Source organism: Anolis carolinensis, chromosome 6, assembly GCF_035594765.1.
Source record: "Anolis carolinensis isolate JA03-04 chromosome 6, rAnoCar3.1.pri, whole genome shotgun sequence".
Lineage (NCBI taxonomy): Eukaryota > Metazoa > Chordata > Lepidosauria > Squamata > Dactyloidae > Anolis > Anolis carolinensis.
The window spans coordinates 38,547,026-38,573,179 of record NC_085846.1 but is presented as its reverse complement, the minus strand read 5'-3'; the positions used below and the strand labels follow the sequence as shown (position 1 = coordinate 38,573,179).

General features: G+C 38.4%; 1 protein-coding gene across 3 annotated transcripts; it reads right to left on the bottom strand.

The window, feature by feature from the left end:
• Positions 1 to 272: 272 nt before the first annotated feature.
• Positions 273 to 26,045, bottom strand: meioc (meiosis specific with coiled-coil domain). 3 transcript variants are annotated; one of them, XM_016994522.2, is made up of 8 exons: positions 25,894 to 26,045; positions 22,251 to 22,379; positions 17,446 to 17,606; positions 13,850 to 13,954; positions 8,710 to 10,546; positions 5,952 to 6,086; positions 3,581 to 3,761; positions 273 to 2,324 (listed from the first exon to the last, which is right to left on the bottom strand). In XM_016994522.2, exons 2-8 carry the CDS (start codon positions 22,290 to 22,292, stop codon positions 2,095 to 2,097), a joined length of 2,691 nt encoding a protein of 896 aa, XP_016850011.2. In that variant the 5' UTR covers positions 22,293 to 22,379; positions 25,894 to 26,045; the 3' UTR covers positions 273 to 2,094. The 3 variants fall into 3 exon arrangements, with proteins under 3 accessions (XP_016850011.2, XP_016850010.2, XP_062839925.1); XM_016994521.2 differs by lacking the exon at positions 25,894 to 26,045 and adding an exon at positions 25,749 to 25,886; XM_062983855.1 differs by lacking the exon at positions 25,894 to 26,045 and adding an exon at positions 25,731 to 25,880.
• Between the last annotated feature and the right edge of the window lie 109 nt (positions 26,046 to 26,154).

The following is a 26,154-nucleotide window of genomic DNA, read 5'->3' as shown; positions in this document are numbered from 1 at the left end:
CTATGCTGGCTAAAGGCTGATAGAATTCGAACAAATGTCTGAAGAACTGCAAGTTGCTGTAAATTCAGGAATGGGCCAATAAATATGAAAGAAAAGGACTGAAGTGAGATTCTATGGTGGCACAAATTATTTAAATAGTGAAGGAATCTCCACTTACATTCTGTTTTATGGAAAACTTGAAGATTTGTTTTGTTCAAAAAATACATATTTATTTCTCTCTTGAAAACATGGCTTTTTCAAGGAAGGTTGGACATACATTCTGTCAAAGACATTCAATTTGAGAAACTGATATTTAGTGCCTTGAGGGGGCAATTTAACTCTTCTGGACAAATATCTGCAAAAGGTATTATGTTGCAGTCTATAGCTTCAAATAGATGTTTAGATTGTAACCATATCCTTCCTAAAGGTTCAGATAACATTTTGACACTGTCTTCCAGTTAAACATCATCAGGTAAAATGCTGAAGAAACTGCATCTATTCCAAAAAAAAAGTGAATGTCTGGCACTCCATTATCAGTCAATATACTCTGCAAACACCTAGTAGTTGTGCACGCAAGAGTCAACAGGATTTCACTGTGTCAAGAGAAGCTATGACAAGACTTGTAAGATACTCTGAAGGAATATAATGGCTGTGCAACTGTACTGGGTAGCAAGTATACTCGAAATCTTTTTTTTTCAACAAAAATTAGTTTATTAAGAGAGAGTAAAATTAGTATAATGTTTGTTTTCATAACATGAAACATATCAATGTCAAACCTCAGCGCATCTTTGTGCAGTGGCTACTATGGTATGATGGTATGAATCTGCTGCCCTATGCAGTGTATTTCGGCAGCAAAGAAAGTCGTATCAGTGATCAAAATGGTCCCTACAGTTCCTGAAATCTCAATCAGTCTCTTACATCATCTAAAGACAATTTATGTGGTTTGATTACACATTGTAGCATACCAACATTCTAAAAGCTGGAAGAACATAGATATTTGAAATATCTGTGTACCTAGCCAAAGGCAGATCAGTAAATTTTATCCAGACATTATACAGTTTATTTTCATGCTAGATTGTTAAAACCCAAGATCTCCTAAGCCACATAATAACATGCTGATTTAATAAATTACCCACAGCCAATAAAAATTAATAAGATTTAAGGGAAAAAACCAAGCATCCAACAGTGCATGCTTAAGTATGCAGAAGCAAACTAAGAAAACAAAATATATACCAAACAATCTCAAACCAAACTGGCTAAACGTCAAAGGAAGTATGCTTGAGAACTACTTGATACCCTCCTTTAAAAGTAGGAAACTTAAGGGTATTAAAATAATATTCATTATTTCAGTTTGTAAGACAATTGTTAAAAGGCTCGGATTATATAATTATAATTTTGCTTACACTTAAATACTTTGAAACTGACAATATTTTATTGATATTATTTAAAATAATAGGCACAAATGATTTCAGAAGGTTTTTATATTCCCAGACATGCATGGTTGGATAATGGCTTTACAATAATATCACTAATTTAGGAAAATCTGGTCAATTTATTTATTTAAATTTAGTTTAAGATTTCAAATCCATAAATAAGCATTTTTAAATATGTTCATTTTTTAATATTTCTTATTGGGTACATTCAGCTGTTTTCTTCCTATCTCCAGGTACTCATTGTGTAAAGAGAACCTTCCCTCTATTGCAATCAAAACTGTCTTAATAGACTGCACACAGTACTGTGTGACAGTAATTCAAATTCATTATTTGAAAACATTTACTAATATAATCTAAAAACATATCACACAGGCAAAATTCTCATTGCATATACTTGCGTTGCGGAATGGATTTAAGTGCTATTTTTAGAAGTTCAAAATATTTCAATTTTTAACCTAACATTAGATTAACCTCATCAGTATAGCAATTGGGACAGCTGTTAACACAGGCTAAAAAGCCAATGATGTTAACAGCTATTTATCAATTAGCTGCTGCTGCATTGAAAACAAGCAGACTGTTACTTTTATGTCTCTTCTTTTTAAATTTGGACAACAAGCTTTGAAAGTTCAATTACTATATTTCACAGTGTTCTGGAACACTGTTGTCTTATCTTTATTTTTCCTTAGTGTTTTTTGGATTCTAATTTCTGGATCATAGTATAGCTGTTACTCATATGTTCATAGGTCCTATCTTCAGGCTTGACAACCTCCTGTAAAGTTTTCTCCATCTCAGTTGGTCCTGGTGTAGGGGTTGTTTTTGGCAAGGTCATTTGTAGAGCGCACCACAGTGTAGTGCGAGCTTTGCGTGTTGCTATACACATCTCTTTAATAGCCATTGCTAGAGCAAAAACATCTGTGAGATGGGAGAAAAAGACATTTTATGAACTATGTCATTTGGGAGACAAAGATGCATAATTTTTTGTTAAGTCCAGTGACTCTCATTCAAGAATCCCTACCAGAATGGATGCTGGATCAGAACTATAAAATATCTGAATTCTGAATGTCACATTTTAAAAAGTCTTCAGCAAATGTCCCCCACCCTGCATTAGCTATCTTGTCTCATAGAATAAGCATCTTAGAGACACTTGATTGTCTCATTTTTTTCTAATTAAAAAAAAAATTAAATTGTTTCCAAAAATGGATCAGAAAGGCACAAGCAAGGAACTACCAGTCTATGTGTAACAAGCTATATGATGCAACATTATATGTTCATTCTAATTCCATACAAAATCCAGATGAAATTGTTATGGCAAGTAATGGCGGCACTTCGACAGTGGACTTTGCATCAATCCAGTTGGTGAAATCCCTGAAATGTCATCAAGGTCTTGTGGTTTGTGATGATGAACTGATTCAGTAATCAGGTGGTATAAGCTAGCCAAAATAATTTGTTTGCTAGCACAGCAAGCCTTACACAGTTGCCCAGCAGACTTCAAACCATCTGCTCCAAAGAGGCCAACATGCTGCTGTAATCTAACACTTCTTCATAAAGCTGTTAGTAAATACACAGAACTTCTATTCTATAGTACATGGAATACAATTGATTCTGATCCATTTCAGTAAGGCTGTACCCTGAAAATGGGGTCCTTAGTCCCCTTTTCTTTTGGTACCACAGACCCCTTTTTCTAGTCTGGTGCAAACCATAGTCCCCTTTTCAGTATATAGCTGCTAATAGTTTTATGACACTCAACATCAATTTATTTGAGTTTTATAACTTGTGCAAACCCTGTGATTTATCCTCGCAAAATGGCATCCCTATACTTCAAAAGATCAAAGGCACCACTTGGGGGATCTCCTTCTGTTTGCTATTTATTCTGTTGCCAGTTGGTTAGCTATGTTGCACAACAGTTGTACACAATAGGACTGATCTGTGATTTCGAAGTATGGATGGGCATAAGCTTTTTTGAAAAAAGAAAAACGGGGTTTTTTTTTGTTTGTTTGTTTTTTTGCTATTAGAGCAGTGGTTCTCAACCTGTGGGTCCCCAGGTATTTGGACTACAACTCTCAGAAATCCCAGCCAGTTAGGATTTCTGGGAGTTGAGGCTAAAACATCTGGGGACCCACAGGTTGAGTACCACTGTTTGAGGGACAAGTATTAAAAGAATAGTGCACCTCTGTCATCTTGACACCGGGGGGCTCCTTGTCTTTGCCGATGTGAAGCATTGACGATTTCATCTTTTCTACGGGATTGTACAACATGAATTGCTTCCAAGTGCTTATCAAGAGCAGTAGAGATATTGGCATGAAGGGGAGAACTTCGAAGACGTTCCATCTTTCCCAACAGAGTCACAACCTGAAAATATTAAAAGACAAAATGTTTGCGGTTTTACTCTTGTCATGGAAAAGAGATGGCTCTTCCAAGGTAGCTGTAATATGCAGGTATTGCTAAAGCACCTCGCTATAAATCTGCAACTAGAAATACTTATTTAAAGTAATATACAAAATATGTCAGTGGGGCCACATGAGCTCTTGAATTTGTACAGTGGGCCTTCCCACAAAAGTGGAAAAACTGTAAATGAATAAATAAAATACACCACTTTATTTTTATGTGAGAGAAGACATCTCGAGGTCTTCCAGTGTGACCCTACAAAGACCTAGAGAAATGTTCCCTTAAGAATATTTCCCTGGAAGCTGACAATAGAGTCTCACTGGAAGATCTAGAGGTTCCATGTTAATCAAATCTACAAAAGTGACACCCATTAATGTAGAGGGCTGATTATATTTCTCAGAGGGAATTATTTATCTAGGAAGAATTTCATAATAGTTTATAAAATGGCTTAGATGGAATTGACTTCTAAATGAACACAGAAAAATGGATAGTAACTAAATTATTGAATAAGAATGATTTCCATTAATTCTATCCATATTTACTTTTCCTGTAATCAGTTATTGTTTAAAAACGTCAAACTATAATTATTTAAATGCATACCTAGAGTTTACTAATTTCTTCCTAAACTGGAAAATGACAACCTAAATTTGATTTTGACTGAACTGAACCCTTATAAATATTTGAGATTTTAGGTTATCCCAAGCAATATAATACAGCACAGAATCTTAATTTAGTTGCATTGATTCATAGTTTAACTAGTGGATAATTATTTTTACTTTACTGGGTCTGGAACCCATTTTTTGCCTCATAATCCTTCAGGCCTGCTTATACTGTCAAAAATGGGCCAAAGCACTGTTCCTGGAAGCTTCCAGAAGCCATTCATATACCCTTTTTTTGCTGGCAAAATGGTCCACATGAATCAGAAGAGGAGGATGAAAGGCTATCAAACAGTAGAGGACATGATACAATCACAAAAATGTGAGTGACCAATTTTGTTTGGAAATGTACAGCATGCATTAAAAAGAAGGGCCCGATTTGAAATCGCTATATCTCTGCAACTATGATCCGTTCATGAATGAAACTCTTATCCCTTGAAAGGGTGAGGCGTAGAGCTGCGATTATCACTAGATGCCTTTCCCAGCGCATAAACAGCCCCTTTCCTCAGTCACTCACAAGATGGCAACTCCACAACATGAGGCTAATGACATATTCTTCTTTTGCAGAGTTATTCTTTAGATTTGTCTGTGGCTCAAAAGTGATTAGTAAAACTTGATAACTCATTAACCTGTTTGTAATTCTTGGTGTAAATATAATATGTTGCCATCGTGAAATATGCTTTGAAACAGGATCCATCATTTTGAAACGCCCTGTAATTTGAACTAGCTAAACAACCATGGGAAGTATTAAACAATCCCTCTCTACCAGACAGCTTTTCATGTTAAAAAAAAAAAGGAAAAAGGTTTACATTTCATGTATGTATTGTACAATGATGTTTGGCCTTTTTTTAATTCAGTTCTTCTGTGTAATCTTTTCCCGCTGTCAATTCGTCTTATACCACATTTCATTTCTCTCTCCGACAGCCTAAACATTCAAGGCACAAAATACTGTGTGTAATCAATTTTTGTGTGTGTGGATATGATCAATTTCTCTCAAAAAGATTTAAAGGGTCCTGTTAATGTCTCCTAGGTTTTTTTAAAAAACAACAAAAACAAAAACAGACCTTTCTGAGGTGTCATGAAGAAGGCAAATGCCTTTCTCCTAATCCCTTCTCTGCTGCTGACTAACGCAAAGGAGGAAGTGAAAGAAAAAGTGTCAGCCTGTCTTAAAGGGAATTGGTAGAAGTCCACTAAGGTCCTGTTCCTTGGGATTTAGGCAGGATTGAAACCAGAATGAAATATACACAACAGGTTTGGTGCATTTACAGAAGTGAAGGAGAGGAACAACCACTGCAAAGATTCCTTGCTCCATGGTATGAAAAACACTTTCTGCTCTGTTTGAGATGTCTCAGATTCAGACCTCTGATGTCCAGGAGAAGCAGGCATAGATGCACACATATGGCAGTTTGCAGAACAGCCAGATAAAACTTGGATCTGGAAGGGTTTTAAAAACTGTCAAGAAAATATTTTTAATAATATTTGATATTTAATAACTCACTCTGGCTTGTTCTCGTAACTGATCTACAATCAAACGATCAACTCTGGATGGATTTGATGTCAGTCTTGGAATTGGAGTGTTATTAGTACTGGATACCTTCTTCCCTGGGTAGTTCTTGGCAAGAGCTGATTCAGTCTGAAAAAGAAAGCAATCATTTTTATGGTAAAATGTTAGTCTTATACAAAAATAATCCACTCTGTTCTTGAATTTAGATGATGCTTGTTGTTTAGTCGTTCAGTCGCTTCCAGCTCTTCGTGACCTCATGGACCAGCCCACGCCAGAGTTCCCAGTCAGCACCCCCAGCTCCTTCAAGGTCAAGCCAGTTATTTCAAGGACTCCATCCATCCACCTTGCCCTTGGTCGGCCCCTCTTCCTTTTCCCTTTTTCCCCAGCATCATTATCTTCTCCAAGCTTTCCTGTCTTCTCATTATGTGTCCAAAGTACTTCATCTTTTTGATGATGCTAAATAAACTGATTCAGATGGATTTGGTACCTTTTTGTAAAACATGTTCCACAAAGGAATACTAAAGCAAAATCAAGCTTGAACTCTACTGGAAGCCAAGATGAGTAAAATGAGACTGCCATACTTTGGCAAGACATGACTCGCGAGAAAATACAGTAATTCTTAGTAAGGTAGAAGGCAACAGGAAAAGAGAAAGACCACGTTCCAGATCAGGAGTCTTCAAACTTTTTAAGCCGAGGGCCAGTTCACTGTCGCTCAGACTGTTGAGGGGTCGAACTATAGTTTGAAGAAAACATAAATATGCACACTGCACACTGCACATATCTTATGTATAGTGCAAAAAAAGACCATTACAAAACAATACAATATTTAAAATGAGGAACATTTTTAATCAACATAAACTTACTAGTATTTCAATGGGAAGTATGGTCCTGCTTTTGGCTGATGAAATAGTTAATTAGGGTTGTTGTTGTGTGCCTTCAAGTTGTTTCAGACTTGGAGAAACCCTAAGTCTAAAGTTTAGAGCAGAGGCCAAGTAAATGACCCAAGAGAGCTGCATCTGGTCCACAAGCCTTAGTTTGAGGATTCCTGTTCTAGACAAACTCAAGGAAGCCCTGAATCTACAAGAGTTGGGCAGGGCTGTTGATGATAGTATGACTAGGAAGTCTCATTCATGGGACTGCTCTAAATTGAAGTCAACTTTATAGCAGTTAACATTAGTAAGGGCAACATGGAAGGCAGTAATCTTTTCTGCATCTAGATATTGTGTTCTTCACCAGACCCCACATGCAAGCTCTGAATCTTTCCAAAGAAGCTGAATTCTGAAGCTTTTAACTATGGTTTTAATTTGATTATTTATTTCGCTTTTTAAAAAATAGGTTACTGGTATTTAATTTGTTCTTGCTACTTCTTGGGCAATCATATGATCATGCATATGAGATTCTAAAGTGCTAGGTACTTTCAATAGTCGGAGAGTTGTTGTTCATGCTCCATCTCAAAGATAAAATCTGTCCTTCTATGTATACTTCACAAGATGAAATGAGTTCCTTCCTGATCACTACCTTCACCATTGCTTCAATACAAATACTTCTAAAAATGAAAGACACCTGCTACAGGAAAAGAAGATAAGATTATATACCTCCATAGATGGCCACTAATTATTTTAAAATGATCGGATAACTTTCTTAGTACTTATGGAAGGTCCTACTTATAGAACATCAGTTAGCTGACATAACTAACAGAGTGATGGCATTTAAAACTAATGTAATATTTTAATGAAAAAATATGAACAGGATTCCTGTCAAATTGTGCAGCTGTTCGTGGCAGATGTCCAGTCCACAATATTTCACAAGTGCACAGAATAAAGTGGGAGGTCTCCCTATTTTCAGTGTTCTGTCCTCTTTTTAACAATTATCTCTGAAACCTTCCAATAAAATATTGTACAACAGGATAAAGTTAATGGGTTTTTAAAAACCAGGGTGAAGCATATCAGAAATAACATTAAGAAAATAATTAAAACAAATCAGACACTTTAAAGACAGGACAGAGGGAGGCAGCTGGTCTTCAACTGAGAGAAAAATCAAAACATCCCCACCCGAACTTTTATTTTTGGATTATTTTTCCACAAGCTATCCACAGCCTCTGGCATTTCCTCTCCATGAATTTAACATTTCTAGAAATTTTACATCTCCTATCTAAGAGATTTATTTCTAAACAATCAAAATCAATAATGCAGACCTGGATGGGGTCAGCTATCTGACTCACTGTAACGGCAGTTCTCTGTGTGTGTGTGTGTGTGTGTGTGTGTGTGTGTGTGTGTGTGTGTACACACACACACACACCAGTGCATGTTTTCAATTTCCTGAAGGATTTTTGCTGGTGCTATGGACAAACGTCTTAGTGAAAAGCATGTGTTGGATTCATCACATTATTCCACGATCAATACTTTACTGATCCCTACTTCACCGGTACCATCCATTTCCACAAAGTAAAGGAAATTGATGATGATAGGGTGGATGATAGCAGCAGCATATTATAAATGCTTACTCTGAAATATAAGTTTAATTAATGTTATTTCCAGATGTGTATAAGAGCAATTGTTAACAGTTCAATTGTGCTCCTTTTATCTGCTGAGGCCACTCACTGATAATGAAGCCTGTGCTATTAGCAGAACCTCATTCTGGGTTCCGTGTCATAGCCCACTCAGCATAATAAAACCTTTGAAGCTGTCAAAATAAAGTCACAATACATTTTCTAATTAATCCCCTTCTAACCTGCACAACTCTTCCCTCTTACCTTCTTCCGTTCTTTTTCCAAGGCTCTCCATTGTTCATAACATTCTTCCAATCTAATATGAAGCTCACTGGCTGACCCACTCCGAGATTTCATTGGTCTTTGAAATCCAAATGTTGGCATGAAGCCAGTGAAAGAATTATCTCCATACATCATATCATTAAAATAAGGATAAAGGTGGCTTAAATCATCATAGGAGAACAAATCATAGGAATCCATCATAGGAATGACAGAATGTCCAAAAGGATGGGTGGATTTCAAAGGAAATCGATTTGAATTAAGTTGGGGAACACTTGGGCTGTGTCTCAAGTCACCCATCATGAAGCTGTTTGATAAGCAAGAAGTCTGAGCACGATTCACGCGATTGCTGACAATATTATTGTCTCCACTTCCTTGCCTGTGACTAGTGAAGTGGCCTTGAGTCTCCAATAAGTCTTGGTAAGTATTCTGTGACAGTCCTTCATGTTTTTGCCCTTCATCTGCATCATAATGTCCATTATGTGGCTTAATTGGAAAATTGTGCTTGCTTACATTTTCTATGATACCATATTGCTGTGAATAATTATCACAAAAGCCATTTGCTGTCTTCATTTTTTTGTCAATAATGGACTCAAAAAGGCTTTCTTCTCCTACCTTACTCAGTCCTTCTGTATGGCTGGTGGACTGAACTTGGTCTGTAGTACTGCCATCGTTGAAATCAAAACTGGAAAATACTGTGGGGGGTTCTTGACAATATTTCTGAAGCAATAAATTATTATTTAAAGTAACATTGGTTGGTGGCAACTGAGAAAAATCATAATGACTGGAACCTTTTGAAGTAGATAAATGATTATTCAACTTTATCAAGGTACCTTGATTCCGAACAGGGACAGATGAATTGTTTTTAGTCTGTATGTTGATCCATGTTGGTCTTATATTTGTGCCTGATGAAGTCGATATAGGATTACTTGATAAGATATTCAGTGATTTGAAATACTCTGAATTTTCTGTAGCATTTGTAAAATCGCCACTCCCTGAAACTGTGTGAGACTTTAGGGGAAAATCTGCTTTTAAACCAAAGTCGGGGGTAAATGAATTTTCATTCACAAATTGCTTTTCTGAAATGAGTCCTGGGGTTTTTGGAAATGTAAAATTCTGCTGTTCAGAGGAGACATCTTCCATTTTCTTCTGGATAGCTGTTTTATTCTGAAAAAGTTTGCTATAACTATCTGCGTCTAATGCTGGTAGTTCAGGCGTTCCAGCTGGTAATTTTTTATTCTCTTGGATGCTGTAAGTTGCATTTTTACTATGTTTCCCTTTATTGCAATGAGAATAATCCAGGTATCTACCAAAATCAGCACTTTCACCATATCTAGTAAATTGTGAAAGAAGCATTTCAGCTCTTTTTTGTTGCATCTGCGCATCATGTCCTTTCGGGCTCACCTTATCTCTTCCATAAGGATAAGTATCTGCTCCTGATTCTTTTATTGTTTCCAGAAGATTGGTTTGTGGGGTAAAACATGGTTTTGCATATGAGTAGTCTTGAAATTGTGATGCTTTTGAATTCTCATTGGTCTGAATATTGTAACAGCTGACATGATCATTCCTGGAAGGGTACAGCCATTGCTCATCAAGGTCTATATTAGTGAGCCCATTGTAAAGGTCATCCACTTTCTGTTGCAAACTTATAGTACCAGTATGTAAATACTGCTTTTCAGATACTGGTAAGGTTTCTCCTCCATAAAAAGCTTGTTGAGGAATGACTCCATCTACTGGCCTCTTTGTTTCTGACAAGTCAGGATGCTCTGCAAATCTGGTTGTGTTCACAGGCCATACAGATTTTAAATTGGAGGCACACGCCCTACAAGAATGAAAAACAAATAGTTGTGCAATTTCTTACTTGGTTTATATCCCATTATTCTTTTACTGTTGAAATACTTTATCACCAGCACTCTCTAAAGCCCACTTTAGTGTCATTTAAATCAGAAACTGAGACTCACATATACTTATCAAGCTAGTTGGAGCCCCTAGTGGCGCAATGGGTTAAACCGTTGTGCTGGCAGGACTACTGACCAACCGGTCAGTGGTTTGAGTCCAGGGAGAGCGTGGTGATCTCCCCTCTGTCAGCTCCCACTCCCCATAGGGGGACATGAGAGAAGCCTCCCACAGGATAGTAAAAACATCAAACATCTGGGCCTCCCCTGGGCAACGTCCTTGCAGATGGCCAATTCTCTCAAACTTGCAGTTTCTCGTTGCTCCTGACAAGCTAGTTCAGATCAGATATATTCAGGATGACAGGCTTTTAAAAAATCCTTGAAAACTCTATATTGTTGATATGTATTATTTAATATGCTTAATATAATGTTTTGAATGATGTAATACTCTGTCTAAAATACAACAGTCAAAAATTTAACTTTCAGAAAAATGTACATCATTGTCTTTGCAGGCTTCTATCATTGGTAGATGCAATATTGTTTTACTGAAGGGTGTAAAGTCTTTGACCCTGCAGATATTTTGCAATACAAGTTACATTTATTTATCACTGAGTCATGCTGGGTAGGACTGATAGAATTTGTAGGCCAAAACAGGCACAAAGAAGAGATATAGTAGTCATGGGCGATTTCAATTATCCCGATATCTGCTGGAAAACAAACTCAGCCAAGAGTACAAAGTCCAACAAATTCCTCACTTGCCTTGCAGATAATTTTATGGTCCAGAAGGTAGAAGAGGCAACAAGGGGATCAGCAACTCTTGATCTAATCTTAACAAATGTGGAAGACCTGATCAATACAGTTGAAGTGGTTGGATCCTTAGGGGCAAGTGACCATGTGCTCCTGCAGTTTGCAATACAAAGGAATGCTGAAACTAAGACAAGTCAAACACGCATTCTGGACTTTAAGAGAGCTGACTTCCAAAAAATGAAGGAATCACTGAGCGGCATTCCATGGACGCCGATATTAAAAAACAAGGGAGTTAAGGATGGATGGGAGTTTTTCAAAAGTGAAATACTCAAGGCGCAAATGCAAACAGTGCCAACAAAGAAGAAAAATAAGACAAGTGCAAAGAAGCCAGAATGGATGTCCAAAGAACTTCTAACTGAGCTAAAGCTCAAAAGTGACATGCACAAGAAGTGGAAAAGGGGAGAAATCACCAAAGAAGAATTCAAACGTATAGCCAACACCTGTAGGGAAAAGGTTCGCAAGGCTAAAGCACAAAATGAGCTCAGGCTTGCCAGGGACATAAAAAACAACAAAAAAGGCTTTTTTGCTTACGTTGGTAGAAAAAGGAAGAAAAAGGAGGCGATAGGGCCATTGCAAGGAGAAGATGGGGTGATGGCGACAGGGGACAGGGAAAAGGCAGAACTACTTAATGCCTTCTTTGCCTCGGTCTTCTCACAAAAAGAAAGCCATCTTCAACCTCAGCAACATGGAATGGACGAAGGATTGGGGGAAATCCAACCCCAAATAGGGAAACAAGTTGTCCAGGAACACCTGGCCACTCTAAACGAATTCAAGTCCCCAGGGCCAGATCAGCTACATCCAAGAGTACTGAAGGAACTAGCGGAAGTTATTTCAGAACCACTGGCAATTATCTTCGAGAGTTCTTGGAGAACGGGAGAAGTCCCAGCAGATTGGAGGAGGGCGAATGTGGTCCCTATCTTCAAGAAGGGAAAAAAGAACGACCCAAACAATTACCGTCCGGTCAGCCTCACATCAATACCAGGCAAAATTCTGGAAAAGATCATTAAGGAAGTGGTCTGCGAACACTTAGAAACAAATGCGGTCATTGCTAATAGTCAACACGGATTTACCAAAAACAAGTCATGCCAGACTAATCTGATCTCTTTTTTCGATAGAGTTACGAGTTGGGTCGATACAGGGAATGCTGTGGATGTAGCGTACCTGGATTTCAGTAAGGCCTTCGACAAAGTCCCCCACGACCTTCTGGCAAACAAACTAGTAAAATGTGGGCTAGACAAAACTACGGTTAGGTGGATCTGTAATTGGCTAAGCGAACAAACCCAAAGGGTGCTCACCAATGCGTCGTCTTCATCATGGAAAGAAGTGACAAGTGGAGTGCCGCAGGGCTCCGTCCTGGGCCCGGTTCTGTTCAACATCTTTATTAACGACTTAGACGAAGGGTTAGAAGGCACGATCATCAAGTTTGCAGACGACACCAAACTGGGAGGGATAGCTAACACTCCAGAAGACAGGAGCAGAATTCAAAACGATCTTGACAGACTAGAGAGATGGCCAAAACTAACAAAATGAAGTTCAACAGGGACAAATGCAAGATACTTCACTTCGGCAGAAAAAATGGAAATCAAAGATACAGAATGGGGGACGCCTGGCTTGACAGCAGTGTGTGCGAAAAAGACCTTGGAGTCCTTGTGGACAACAAGTTAAACATGAGCCAACAATGTGATGCGGCTGCTAAAAAAGCCAATGGGATTCTGGCCTGCATCAATAGGGGAATAGCGTCTAGATCCAGGGAAGTCCTGCTCCCCCTCTATTCTGACTTGGTCAGACCACACCTGGAATACCGTGTCCAATTTTGGGCACCACAGTTGAAGGGAGATGCTGACAAGCTGGAAAGCGTCCAGAGGAGGGCGACTAAAATGATTAAGGGTCTGGAGAACAAGCCCTATGAGGAGCGGCTTAAAGAGCTGGGCATGTTTAGCCTGCAGAAGAGAAGGCTGAGAGGAGACATGATAGCCATGTACAAATACGTGAAGGGAAGTCATAGGGAGGAGGGAGCAAGCTTGTTTTCTGCTGACCTGCAGACTAGGACACGGAACAATGGCTTCAAACTACAGGAAAGGAGATTCCACCTGAACATCAGGAAGAACTTCCTCACTGTGAGAGCTGTTCGACAGTGGAACTCTCTCCCCGGGGCCGTGGTGGAGGCTCCTTCTTTGGAGGCTTTTAAGCAGAGGCTGGATGGCCATCTGTCGGGGGTGCTTTGAATGCGATTTCCTGCTTCTTAGCAGGGGGTTGGACTGGATGGCCCATGTGGTCTCTTCCAACTCTACTATTCTATGATTCTATGAAAACATTTGGAAAACCACATCTTTGCACAAGAGCAATGGAAAATGGATATATACCGTGTTTGTGTGTGTGTGTGTGTGTAATATGTCAGTACAATCTATATCTAATGTACTAACCCTTCAGCAAAATATGATTGTGATTTATCTTGTTCTTCCAAGATGTTAGATACAAGTCCATATAAGTCTGTTTCACTACCATAGTCACTTCTTTCTGCTTGAATCCTAAGATAAATAAACAAAGATTTTGTAAAGATTTTTTGTCTACATTCAAGGATTTACTTTTCCAAATCTTTTTGGCTATATTTGCATAAAGTATATAAGCATATATTCTGGAACTACAGCTTTTCATAATATCTCACAGGTTTGTAAGATGTTTAAAAATACTGGTGTGGATTATGAGGATATGTCCAACTAGTAAAAAAAGAATGAAGAAACAAGATACAAAGTGCTTTTTTCCACTTGACTGACCTTGCTCCCTATAAACCAAAGACCCTCTTCACAACCATAATTGGAAATTCTCAATATTTATAATATGTTGGACACCAAGAAGCATTTTGTCACCTCAAGTTATACTAGTTTCCAGACTAGTATGAATGTCAACATTTGTTCATGAACAAAATTCACAAATGGTTAAATAATTTACATGTTCCACCTCATATTTGTCTGACTACAACTAGAGTTTGAGTCCATATTACATATTCATCTCTTTTATAGGCAAATCTCTGGAAGAATTCAGAGATTTTGGAAAAGATATGTCTTGAGAAATCACAGCAATGGTAATCCAGCTCTTTAAAAAAAATTAGCTTCCCCAATCTCAAAATTCTCACAGACGTTTTAAACATCATGATGCTTCACCAATGTGCTTAAGAGATGGGAAGATGAAAACTGTAATTCAAACATCTGGGTGACACCACCAGCAGGAAGGCTGCTTCTCTGGAGACTAGAACATAGAACAACATATTCAAATGGTAGCAAAAGGAATTCTGCCTAAACGTTAGGAAGAACTTCCTAATGATAAAATCTGTTTGGAAGTAGAATACACTGCCTTGGAGTCTAGTGGAGTCTCCTCTGGAGGTTTTCAAACAGAGACTGGATGGCCATTGTCAGGAGTGATTTTATTTTATTTTCTTGCATGGGAGTTGGACTGGATGGCCCTTGTGGTCTCTTCCAAGTTTATGATTGTATAAAATGAATGCGCTTATACTCCAAGAGTAAGAATGCCCCTTCTATTTTTATTTTCCAAAAAAAGTTCCAAAGGTAATGTGCCTAAACAAACACAATTTTCTTAAATTGCAAGGTACCTCATTACAACTAATATGACTACATCTACAATCACTTTGTGAATTGCAGCAGTAATAACAAAATTGTCTTGTATCAATAGCCAATAAGCAAACAGAGTGATTGTGATAAAATATATCTTAAAAGTATATACGTATTAATGATACAAAATACAAAAGAAAGTGTCAGAGCAACAGAAGAACTTTAGTTGCACACAAATGTGGGTTTTGTTTCCAAAAAGTACCAAAACTACCAAATCCGTGTTGTCGAAGGCTTTCATGGCCGGGATCACAGGGTTGTTGTATGTCTTTCGGGCTGTGTGGCCATGTTCCAGAAGTATTCTCTCCTGACGTTTTGCCCACATCTATGGCAGGCATCCTCAGAGGTTGTGAGGCATGGATAAACTAGGCAAGAAAAGGAAAAAATATATATCTATAGAGAGTCCAGTTAATCACCCTAATTAGCATTGGTCAAAAAAGAAGCACAATCAAAGCCCTGACAGACCGTGCACAAAGAATCTGTGAACCTTACTTCCTCCAAGGTGAACTAAACCACCTAAACTGGGCTCTACAGTTCTGATACTCCACCACAGACATCAGAAGAGCTGCAAGGCCAAGAACAAGCCATGAGAGTCAAGACAAAGATCCATCCAGAGGAAAGGTGTTCTTACCATACATCAAGGGAACCACTGACTGAATAGGCAAACTAATGAAGAAGCACAACTCACAAACTATCTACAGACCCACAAAGAAAATCCAACAAATGCTACGGTCAGCAAAAGACTAGAGGGATTTTCTCTCCTCTGCAGGAGTCTACCGGATACCATACAGCTGTGGACAAGTATACAAAGGGACCACCAAACGCAGCACCCAAACAAGAGTCAAAGAACATGAAAGGCACTGCAGACTAATTCAACCAGAGAAATCAGCCACAGCAAAGCACTTGATGAACCAGCCTGGACACAGTATATTATTTGAGAACACAGAAATGCTGGACCACTCCAACAACTATCATGTCAGACTACACAGGGAAGCCATTGAAACCCACAAGCATGTGGACAACTTCACCAGAAAGGAGGAAACCATGAAAATGAACAAAATCTGGCTACCAGTATTAAAAAATCAAAACAGTAGATGGGAAGCAACACTCTAAGGGCAGAGGAGCCCCAAGGATAGCTAATGACTGAACAAAGGATGCCCCCCAGGCAAGAGACAAACCTTTCCAATGCTAATTAGGGTGATTAACTGAAACATTCACCTTGGAGGAGGTGAGGTTCACAGATTCTTTGTGCACGGTCTGTCAGGGCTTTGATTGTGCTTCTTTTTTGACCAATGCTAATTAGGGTGATTAACTGATTAATGCTTGCTTCCAACTGACAAAGGACTCTTGTCACACCCTGGACTCTCCACAGATATATATTTTTTCCTTTCCTTGCCTAGTTTATCCATGCCTCACAACCTCTGAGGATGCCTGCCATAGATGTGGGCAAAACGTCAGGAGAGAATACTTCTGGAACATGGCCACACAGCCCAAAAGGCATACAACAACCCAGTACCAAATCCATTTGAACAAAGTTCAACAAATGAATTGAAACAAAGGAATTGAACAAAGCAATTGAAAAAAACATGTCAAGGATATGCATTATTTTGCTTTAAATGCAGTTTTCCAAGCCTTGTACTAAAGTGATTTGATACATTTTGATTGTTTTGATTTGTACATAATATCTTCTCCTAGCCAAAAGCTGTGCTGCTACCTATAACTCTTTTTTTTAAAAAAATGGGAAATTTGGTACCTTTTGGAAACACATTCCATAAATGTGTGTATATATAAGAAACCTTCCAATTTTATCTGCACCACTACTTTTGTGTGCCAATGAAAAGGGAAGGTGAGTGATAATACATTTTTGCAGAATAATGGCACAATAGCTTTCTGAACCTTGCTTAAAGTCTAGATTCTCCTGTTTCTTCCTGAACAGCCAAGGAAAATACTAAATTCATTGGCAGAGTTCGTCCATCTCTGTACCTCACAGCTGATCTAGCAGTACAAGATTGACACGAACATGGCAAATTGGCTCATCTATAATCTGCACAATGTAAGGAAAATGTTGATAAAACCAAAATTTGGTAACAAAAGTAACTGACAACAAAAGGAACTGGATAGAGCCACATTCTGTATTGCTAGGTGGAAAACAAACAAAACCTTTCAAAATGGTGGTCAGTGTAGCCTAAGAAAGAACGGCATACTACTTTCAAATATAGAGTGATTTCTAAAGAAGAAAAACAATCCGCAAAGTGGTTCGAGAAAAAAATCTTTTTTATCCTTAGGTGTTTTTTTAATTAAGCTCTTTATTCTGAGGATTACTAGTGACACAATCAAAACAAACAACTAATTTATCACATAAATTCCCCTTTCCCTTTAACAGCAAAATCATGTACCTGCTCTTTACAGTAACCTGAGAACTAGTGGGTTGTTTAATATCATCTGCATATGTAGACCATGGCACATAAAAAAGTGAAGAGTCAGCATGGTTGGAACATTCAGAAGCTGGAGAAAATGAAGTACTGTATGTCTGACGCAAGTCTAAATTCTCTTCAGTCTGTATTTTAAATGCAATAAGAAATTTCAAAATCGTTATTTATTTCATTACACCAATGTCACACCTTGTTTCCTAAAATAAAACCATCTGATCGTGACTGGTGCAAATACATTGTCAGATACCGCGAATGGAAGAGAACTCAAATCAAATAATTATTTCCTGATCTTAATGGTTCACATTAACTCACCAGTCTTCAGTGAATGAAACTCTTACTTTAGAACGGTTTGTTATTTATACCCACAATTCCATGGACAATATTCCAATGTTTTACAAATTTTGATTTTCTTTTTCTCTCAAAAGGACGTAAGAGGAAAATATAATTAGTTTTCAAATTGTTTTCTGAGTAAGTAATTAGTTCTGATAGTTGAATAGCTTTCGTAGTTAACAATTTCCAGTTTAGCAAAAGGTTGCATAGTGGCAGAGAACATGAATGGCTTGCTTAGAGCAATGGTGCACACCCTGTGAAACACCAACTTCCAGAAGCCCTAGCCAGTTTGTTCAAAGTTCAGGAATTCTGGGAGCTGAAGTTCAAAACATCTGAAGGGTCATAGATTGTATACCATTGGCCTAAAGTACATTACATAGCATTTTGGATGACAGTTGGCTCTTCACATATGTAGATTTTATTAATATGCTCTCTTGAAGAATCTCTAGGTATCAGGATTCTATGCTTAGGACCTGTTATGCTTTTATACTCAGTATGTCCTTATGCTTATGGTGTGTGTGTGTGTGTGTGTATATACGTATGTATGTATGTATGTATGTATGTATGTATGTATGTATGTATATATAAAGAGTATGCTCCATAATGGTTTAGGGGGACTCTTTAGTGGCTATTATCAATCCTGATGGCTTACCTCCTACCCTCTCTTAGCCATAGCACAAACTGGGCATTGTGAACATATTCTTTAACACAGTGCTTTAGTTCTGGACATCAATATTGTCTCCTGAGCAAATGCAAGGTTTTTACATTATGGCATTTGGCTTAAGGAGGGCTGAATCGATATTCACAAGACCTCCGTGGGAAAATTCTGCACAAATGCCATAATGCAAAGACAACAGGTCCTTCATCATGACTCTATGATCAATTTCCACCATTGAGTTGTGCTGAAAAACACAGGATGCATCTATACTGTACTCCACTTTAACTGTCCAGCTTAATGTGTTGGAATTATAAGAGTTACAGTTTTACAAGGTCTTTAGCTTTCCCTCCCACAGAGAGCAGGTGCATCACCAAAGTACAATTCCCATAATTCTACAGCATTGAGCCATGGCAGTTAAAGTGGTCTCAAACTACCTTAATTCTACAATGTAGATGCACCCCTAGAACTTCCTGAAGAAAACATTTCTCTAGGCCAGTTTCTCAAGTTGTGCTTCCCCACATGTCATGGACTTCAGCTCCCACCATTCCTAACAGCTGAGAAGCTGACTGAGATTTCTGGGAGCTGAAGTCAAAGATACCTGGAGGAGCACAATTTGAGAAACACTGCTCTAGGCATTTGTAGCTCTTCCAGTGTGGTTATATGGTCAACATCTGGCAAAAGGTACAAATATACCATAGATCAGTGGTTCTCAACCTGGGGTCCACAGGTGTTTTTGGCCTACACTAGACTTTGAACTAGAGGTGGTCAATTAAGACTCTGTGCAGATGGGGTATATCTGAGAGCAACGAGGAGAGCCAGGCAGGCAGTTCCATCTTGTCTCCCTTGCCATCAGCTGGAGGCCCCCTCCCCCATCACCAACGGATGTCCTAAGACCAGAGCAACAAGGAGAGCCAGGGAGGCAGTTTCATCTTGTCTCCTTTGCCATCAGCTGGGGACCCCTCCCCCTATCACCAACTGATGCTCTAGGACCAGAACGAAGAGGGGAGCCAGGAAGATAGTTCCATCTTGTCTCCTGTGCCATCAGCTGGGGGCACCTCTCCCCAGTAACACGCTATGCTAATAATATATTATAATATACAATATAATATACAATAATATATAAAAATATAATGTAATACAATATTATACTAATAATAATACAATATAATAATATTAATTATATAATATATATTACATGTAATATTACAGTATAGTGATGTAGCACAATATAGTAATTTAATGCTAATATTGTGCTATGCTAATAATATATTGTATGTACATGATTTGTAAGCTGCTCTGAGTCCCCTTCGGGGTGAGAAGGAAGGGATATAAATGTAGTAAATAATAAATAAATAAATACAAGTCCCAGAAACCCCAGCCAGCTTACCATCTGTCAGGATTTCTGGGAGTTGGAGGCCAAAACATCTGGGGACCCACAGGTTGAGAACCACTGCCATAGATCTACTTGCTCCATCCACATTATGTACGTTCTAACTATTACAACATGTGAGCATGCTAGTATTTTCATGTCACTGACTGTGCGAACAATTGATTTATTAGACCAGTACTTTTTAAAAGATCTCTTCAAAAGTTAGGAGACAAAGAGTGTTTCACCAGAACTGTATGACAATTTGTAAAACAGATTATGAAGCATTAATGTTAGTTCTCCTGAAGCGTCATGTTTAAAGAAAGGCTCTGTAGTCAAGAAACTGCAATTATCACATACATATACCTTTCTTCCAGCTCTATTGCTTTATTTTTGAATGCTTAGTGTAATTATACATTTCTTTGATTCTAAGACTTTGTTGATTGTAAGACACACACTAATTTCACTGTCATCAACAGAAATATATATACGCATACATACATGCATCTACAATCTAAGATGCACCCAATGTTTAGAGATGTATATATGGGAGAAAAGTACAGTAGACTCTCACTTATCCAACACTCGCTTATCCAATGTTCTGGATTATCCAACGCATTTTTGTAGTCAATGTTTTCAATACATCGTGATATTTATGTTGGATAAGTGAGACTCTACTGTACTTCTTAGAATGGAAGAAATACAGTATATTGTGACAGCTGTTATTGTTGTAAAACAGGGATGGGAACTGTATGGTCCTTTGGAGGTCACCAGCTTGCAGTTCCAGCAGACCTAGTCAGCACATTCTTGTGAAGAATGCTGGGGATTACAGTTCCATGTATCAGGAAAACTACACAGTTCCAACCCAATGGTAGAATAGGGTATAATAAAGTCCCTATGAATGTATTGTCGAAGGCTTTCACAGCCAGAATCACTGGGATGTTGTGTGGTTTCTGTGCTATATGGCCGTATTCTAGCAGCATTTTCTCTTGATGTTTTGCCAGCATCTGTGGCTGGCATCTTCAGAGGATCCTCTGAAAATGCCAGCCATAGATGCAGGCGAAACGTCAGGAGAAAATGCTTCTAGAATACGGTAATACAGCCCGGAAATGTCCAATTTTATGCAGTGGTTGACTAGATGTGCCAAGTAAGTCCGCAATTGGGGAAGAAAAGCAATAATACTTCCTTAGTGTTGTGACCTGTGTCTAGACACCAATACTCAGTTGCATATTGCCTCAAACTGCAGAATAATTATTATTATTACTATTATTATTATTATTATTATTATTATTATTATTATTAGCATTAGCCTATGTGTCTCATTATAGCAGAGGACATGAAACAATAAAACAGCAACTTCTGGTGAAGTAGCTCACTGAAATGTAAAGGCCAAAAGCAAAACAAGTATTTGCTAAAATATTTGCTACTTCTACTATTGATGCCTTGTGAGGACTGGCCTTCAACAGTTCTGGGTACTTTGGTAAACAATACAAACAACTGTAAAATTTTTGCAGAAGTAACCTGTCAGTGAAGTTATGTTCTCTTCAAACAGGAGAAGAGATGCTCATTGCTCACATGCTCATTTATCTCCCATATTAAAGCCCAAATAACTTTTACATCTATTTTTTCTTCAAGAATAATAAACTATGTTTCAAGTTCAAGTCTGCTGAATCTCTTTCAAATTCTCTGAGAAATTCTTCTTCTTCTAAGAATAAAACTTTAGTAGAAGAATGGTAAAATAGAGAGGAGGCATTTCATGTAGGTTCATTCCTAGCATTTCTACATACAAAAAACCAGATTGTACACAGAGTACTGCTTTCTGGGATAGCATCACATACAAATGTAGGTCATAAACTCATTTTGTAGGAACTGTGTCAACAAACAAAAATGTGGTATTTTAGATCACCATGAAACCTTCTAAGACAATGGTTCTCAACCTGTGGGTCCCCAGATGTTTTGGCTTTCCCAGAAATCCTAACATCTGCTAAACTGGCTGGGGTTTCTGGAAATTATAGGCCATATACCTGGGGACCTACAGGTTGAGAACCACTGTTCTAAGACATCTCACGGGCATCATGCTGTGGAAGGCTACTTTATACATTACCCTGAGGTTGCATCCAATTTTGGTCATATTTAGAGTAGACTGAATGAAATCAATAGTTTTAGGTTAATAACAGCTCATGTGAGTTCCATTGATTTCAACAGATCTACTCGAAATATGGCTAAATGCAAATGCAACCTGTTCTGACATAGAAATTGTATGAGAACTGCTAATGCATTTCAAATCAAGTGTGTGTACTATATAAAGACAACATTACCAAATAAACCATATTGGTTATGCATTGTTTCATTATGCTTACTCTCTAGCGTATTTCCACGAGAAAATTAACTCTTATTTAAAAAATCTGACTGAACCTGCAATTTGTAGCAATCATAGAAGGAGCTGCAACCTGTCATGATAATGTTATTGAACACATCCGTCAGTCTTCCACTGGGCTCTGCGCTATTCAAATAGCGGCTGGTGCCTCTGAAAGTTACTTTAGGCTAAGACAAAACAATAAGAGTAGAAAGACAGAGTTAACTGCATCTAAACTGCATGCCTTACAGTGAAACTTGTATATATATATTTAGAGTTGCCTGACAGGCCACAGCAATATATTACATTTTCAGGAGCTAGTTTATTAAGTGAAAAACCTGTATATTATATAGTAATGTCCATGAATAATGGACTAAAAATTACAGACTGGTCTTCACATCATCCAGACTGCACAAACTCTATGAGACTTGATAAGTAGTCTGAGAGTATTTCACAGAGTGAACTGTACTTTTTCAAAAATCAAACCTTTGTTCAAATACTCATATAATCTCAGAAGGTACAGTAAACATCACAATGAAACACCCACTGAAAAGACCAAATAAGGAAAGTGTAATAAAAGGTTGGTTCAAAACAAGTACAGGCAGTCCCGAATTAAAAACATCCGACTTACAAACTACTCATTGTTAAGAACCGGGGTGAGACAACATGAAAATAAGAGAAATCTACCCCTAGGAAGACAATTTCACTCCTGAAAGAGTTGTCATGGGAAAAAGGGGTATTCACTGAAGCTTTATTCCTAATCCTTATTTCCACATCCAGCCACATTTTTCAAAATCCAATTATCACAGGGACAGAAAGTGAGGAGAAATCTTCTAAACAGAGGAACAGGCAGCAAAAGAAACATCACTGAGGTGTTAACTCTTCTCTATGCTATCTATATCTATCATTAAACTTTAAAAGTACCTGTTCAGACTTCCATAAATTCAAATTACAGTAGAGTCTCACTTATCCAAGCCTCGCTTATCCAAGCCTCTGGATAATCCAAGCCATTTTTGTCGTCAATGTTTTCAATATATCGTGATATTTTGGTGCTAAATTCGTAAATACAGTAATTACAACATAACATTACTGCATATTGAACTACTTTTTCTGTCAAATTGGTTGTATAACATGAAGTTTTGGTGCTTAATTTGTAAAATCATAACCTAATTTGATGTTTAATAGGCTTTTCCTTAATCCCTCCTTATTACCCAAGATATTCGCTTATCCAAGCTTCTGCCAGCCCGTTTAGATTGGATAAATGAGACTCTACTGTAACAACAAACCTACAGAACCTATCATGTTCGTAACTTGGAGACTGCCCTCAATCCTAGTTACAAACAGGGTAAGGGATCCACACAGCCATATAACCCAGAATTTCAAGGGAGATAATCCATAATATCTGCTTTGAACTGGGTTATCTGAATCTACACTGCCATATAGTCCTTCAATGTGGATTTTATACAGCTGTGTGGAAGGGACCTGAGACAACATTAAATGTGATGAAATCTACCCCAGAAGGGAAATTCACTCCTGTAAGAGCTATCATAAAGAAAAGGAGCCTCCACTGAAGCTTTCTCACTAATCTTGTTTCCACGACAACCCAAAATTTTCAACATCCAATTGACACAAGGACAGAAAGTGTGGTGAAATCTTCTGAACAGAGATAGGCAGCAAAACAAACATTACAGGGGGTTTTAACCCTTCCTTATTCTATCAAAAACTTTAAAAAATTGGAATTACACTTAAAAATGTACCTTTTTATGACTTACATGCACATTCAAGAACAAACGTTCAAAACTTATCATGTTTGTAACCCGGGGACTGCCTGTACTTCTAATGAAATAGTGTGAGTTTATGAAAGTGTATGCTGCCAACTGCATTGTCTCAAAGATGCATACAACCAAGCCAAATTCTAGTACTGTGGGGATGCAAAAGATGCAAAAGTAATTCCTTGTAATTTTACACCCTGCATACTCTTGTTTGCTTAGATTTTATAATCCATGAGCCACAGTGTGTTTTGCCCCTTTTTACTCTCTATATACCAGAGCTTTCCAAACTCTGTGTTGCGACATGTTAGTGTGTCAGCTGCAGTGTGTAGGCATGTCACGAAAACACAAAAAATCTCTGAGTCTATAGCCCCTTCCACAAAGCTGAATAAAATTCCACATTATCTGCTTTGAACTGAAATATATGACAGTGTGGACTCAGAAAACCCAGTTCAAAGCAGATAGTGTGGGGTTTTCTGCCTTGATATTCTGGGTTATACGTCTGTGTGGAAGATCCCTATGTGAAATAAGCAATAAAAAAATTAAAATAGAAAATGAAAGATTTTGTGTCCCCATACATAGTTATTACAATTTGTGTACATTTCCATATCTCCTAGGGTCCTTCTTATGGATTTAACTCTCAACAATGTTGTTCTATAAGTTCATTTTATGCAATTCTATCTTACTTTGTAATCAATTTGTCAATAGCCAATGTTTTTGCAGTCAATCTTTTCAATACATTGCGATGTTTTGGTGCTAAATTTGTAAATACAGTAATTACTACATAATGTTGCCATGTACTGAACTGCTTTTTCTGTTGATTTATTGTAAAACATTATGTTTTGGTGCTTAATTTGTAAAATGATAACATAATTTAACATTTAATTGACTTTTCCTTAATTCCTCCTTATTATCTAACATTTTCGCTTATCCAACATTCTGCCGACCTGTTTATAAGTGAGACTCTACTGTATTTGCTTTGAACTGGAATATGTGGTAGTGTAAACTCAGGGCCCTTCCACACAGTCCTATATCGCAGAATATCAGGGCAGAAAATCCCACAATATCTGCTTTGGAGTGGGTTATCTGAGTCCACACTCAGATAATGTGAGATTTTCTGCTTTGATTTAATCCATGTTTTTATTAGTTCTTGTCATTTGTTTTTATTGGCTAATGTTTAAATTTTTATAATTGTGCATGTCTTTTGTCTATTGTTGTGTTTTATATTGCTATTGTTTTTATTCGGGCTTGGCCCCATGTAAGCCGCCCTGAGTCCCCTTTGGGGAGATAAGAGGCGGGGTATAAGAATAAAGTTATTATTATTATATTATTTGATATTCTGGGATATAGAGCTATGTGGAAGAGCCCTGAGAGACTACTGGTTCTGACTCATAACCCTTCCCCTTTTCTGACCTGCCTCATAAAATTGCTGTGAGGCCCCTTCCACACAGCTGAATAAAATCCCATTTTCTGCTTTGAACTGGGATATATGATAGTGTGGACTCTAGTTTAAAGCAGATATTGTGGGATTTTTATTATTATTTTTTTTGCTTTGACACTCTGGGTTATATGGCTGTGTGGAAGGGCCATGAGAATCAAGACAGTGCCTCACTGGGGGGGGGGGGGGGGGGGGGGAGATGGGCTAGGAATTGAAACAGCCCCACTGGAAGACCTTTTTTCCCTCAGCAGCTGCATTTGCCTGCCTCATGCCCTCTTCCCCCTTCCCCTCGCCCTTATTCCTCCTTCCCCTCGTTCTCCCACCCCCCTCACCTCCATCCCTGTCCCTACACAGCTCTAAAGGTGCCTCTCACTCCCTCTCGCCAAGGGAAAGCACAGAGAGGCGTCGCAGGGTCCCCGCCATCACTGAGGGAGCCAAGGCTGGCTCTGACAGGAGGGGAGGGGGAGGAGGAGGAAAGACCAAGGCGGCCGTTACCAGGCTTGACAGGGGGGAGGGGAGTGCCCCTCTCGCTCATGCCGCCCTACGGTTGGACAGCGCTCTTCGCAAGGCAGCCAATGAGAACCGACGGTTTTCCCCCAGACTCTCAAGTCTCGAGAGGACAAGCCTCGCCTCAGAACACCTAATCTATTCTCCTCAGCGCGCCTCCGTCCACGCCCATTGGTCGGAGATATCGCCTCCCGTCTCGATAGGGATGGGCCAATGGGAAACTCCTACGGTGCCTTGTCTTGTGCCAAT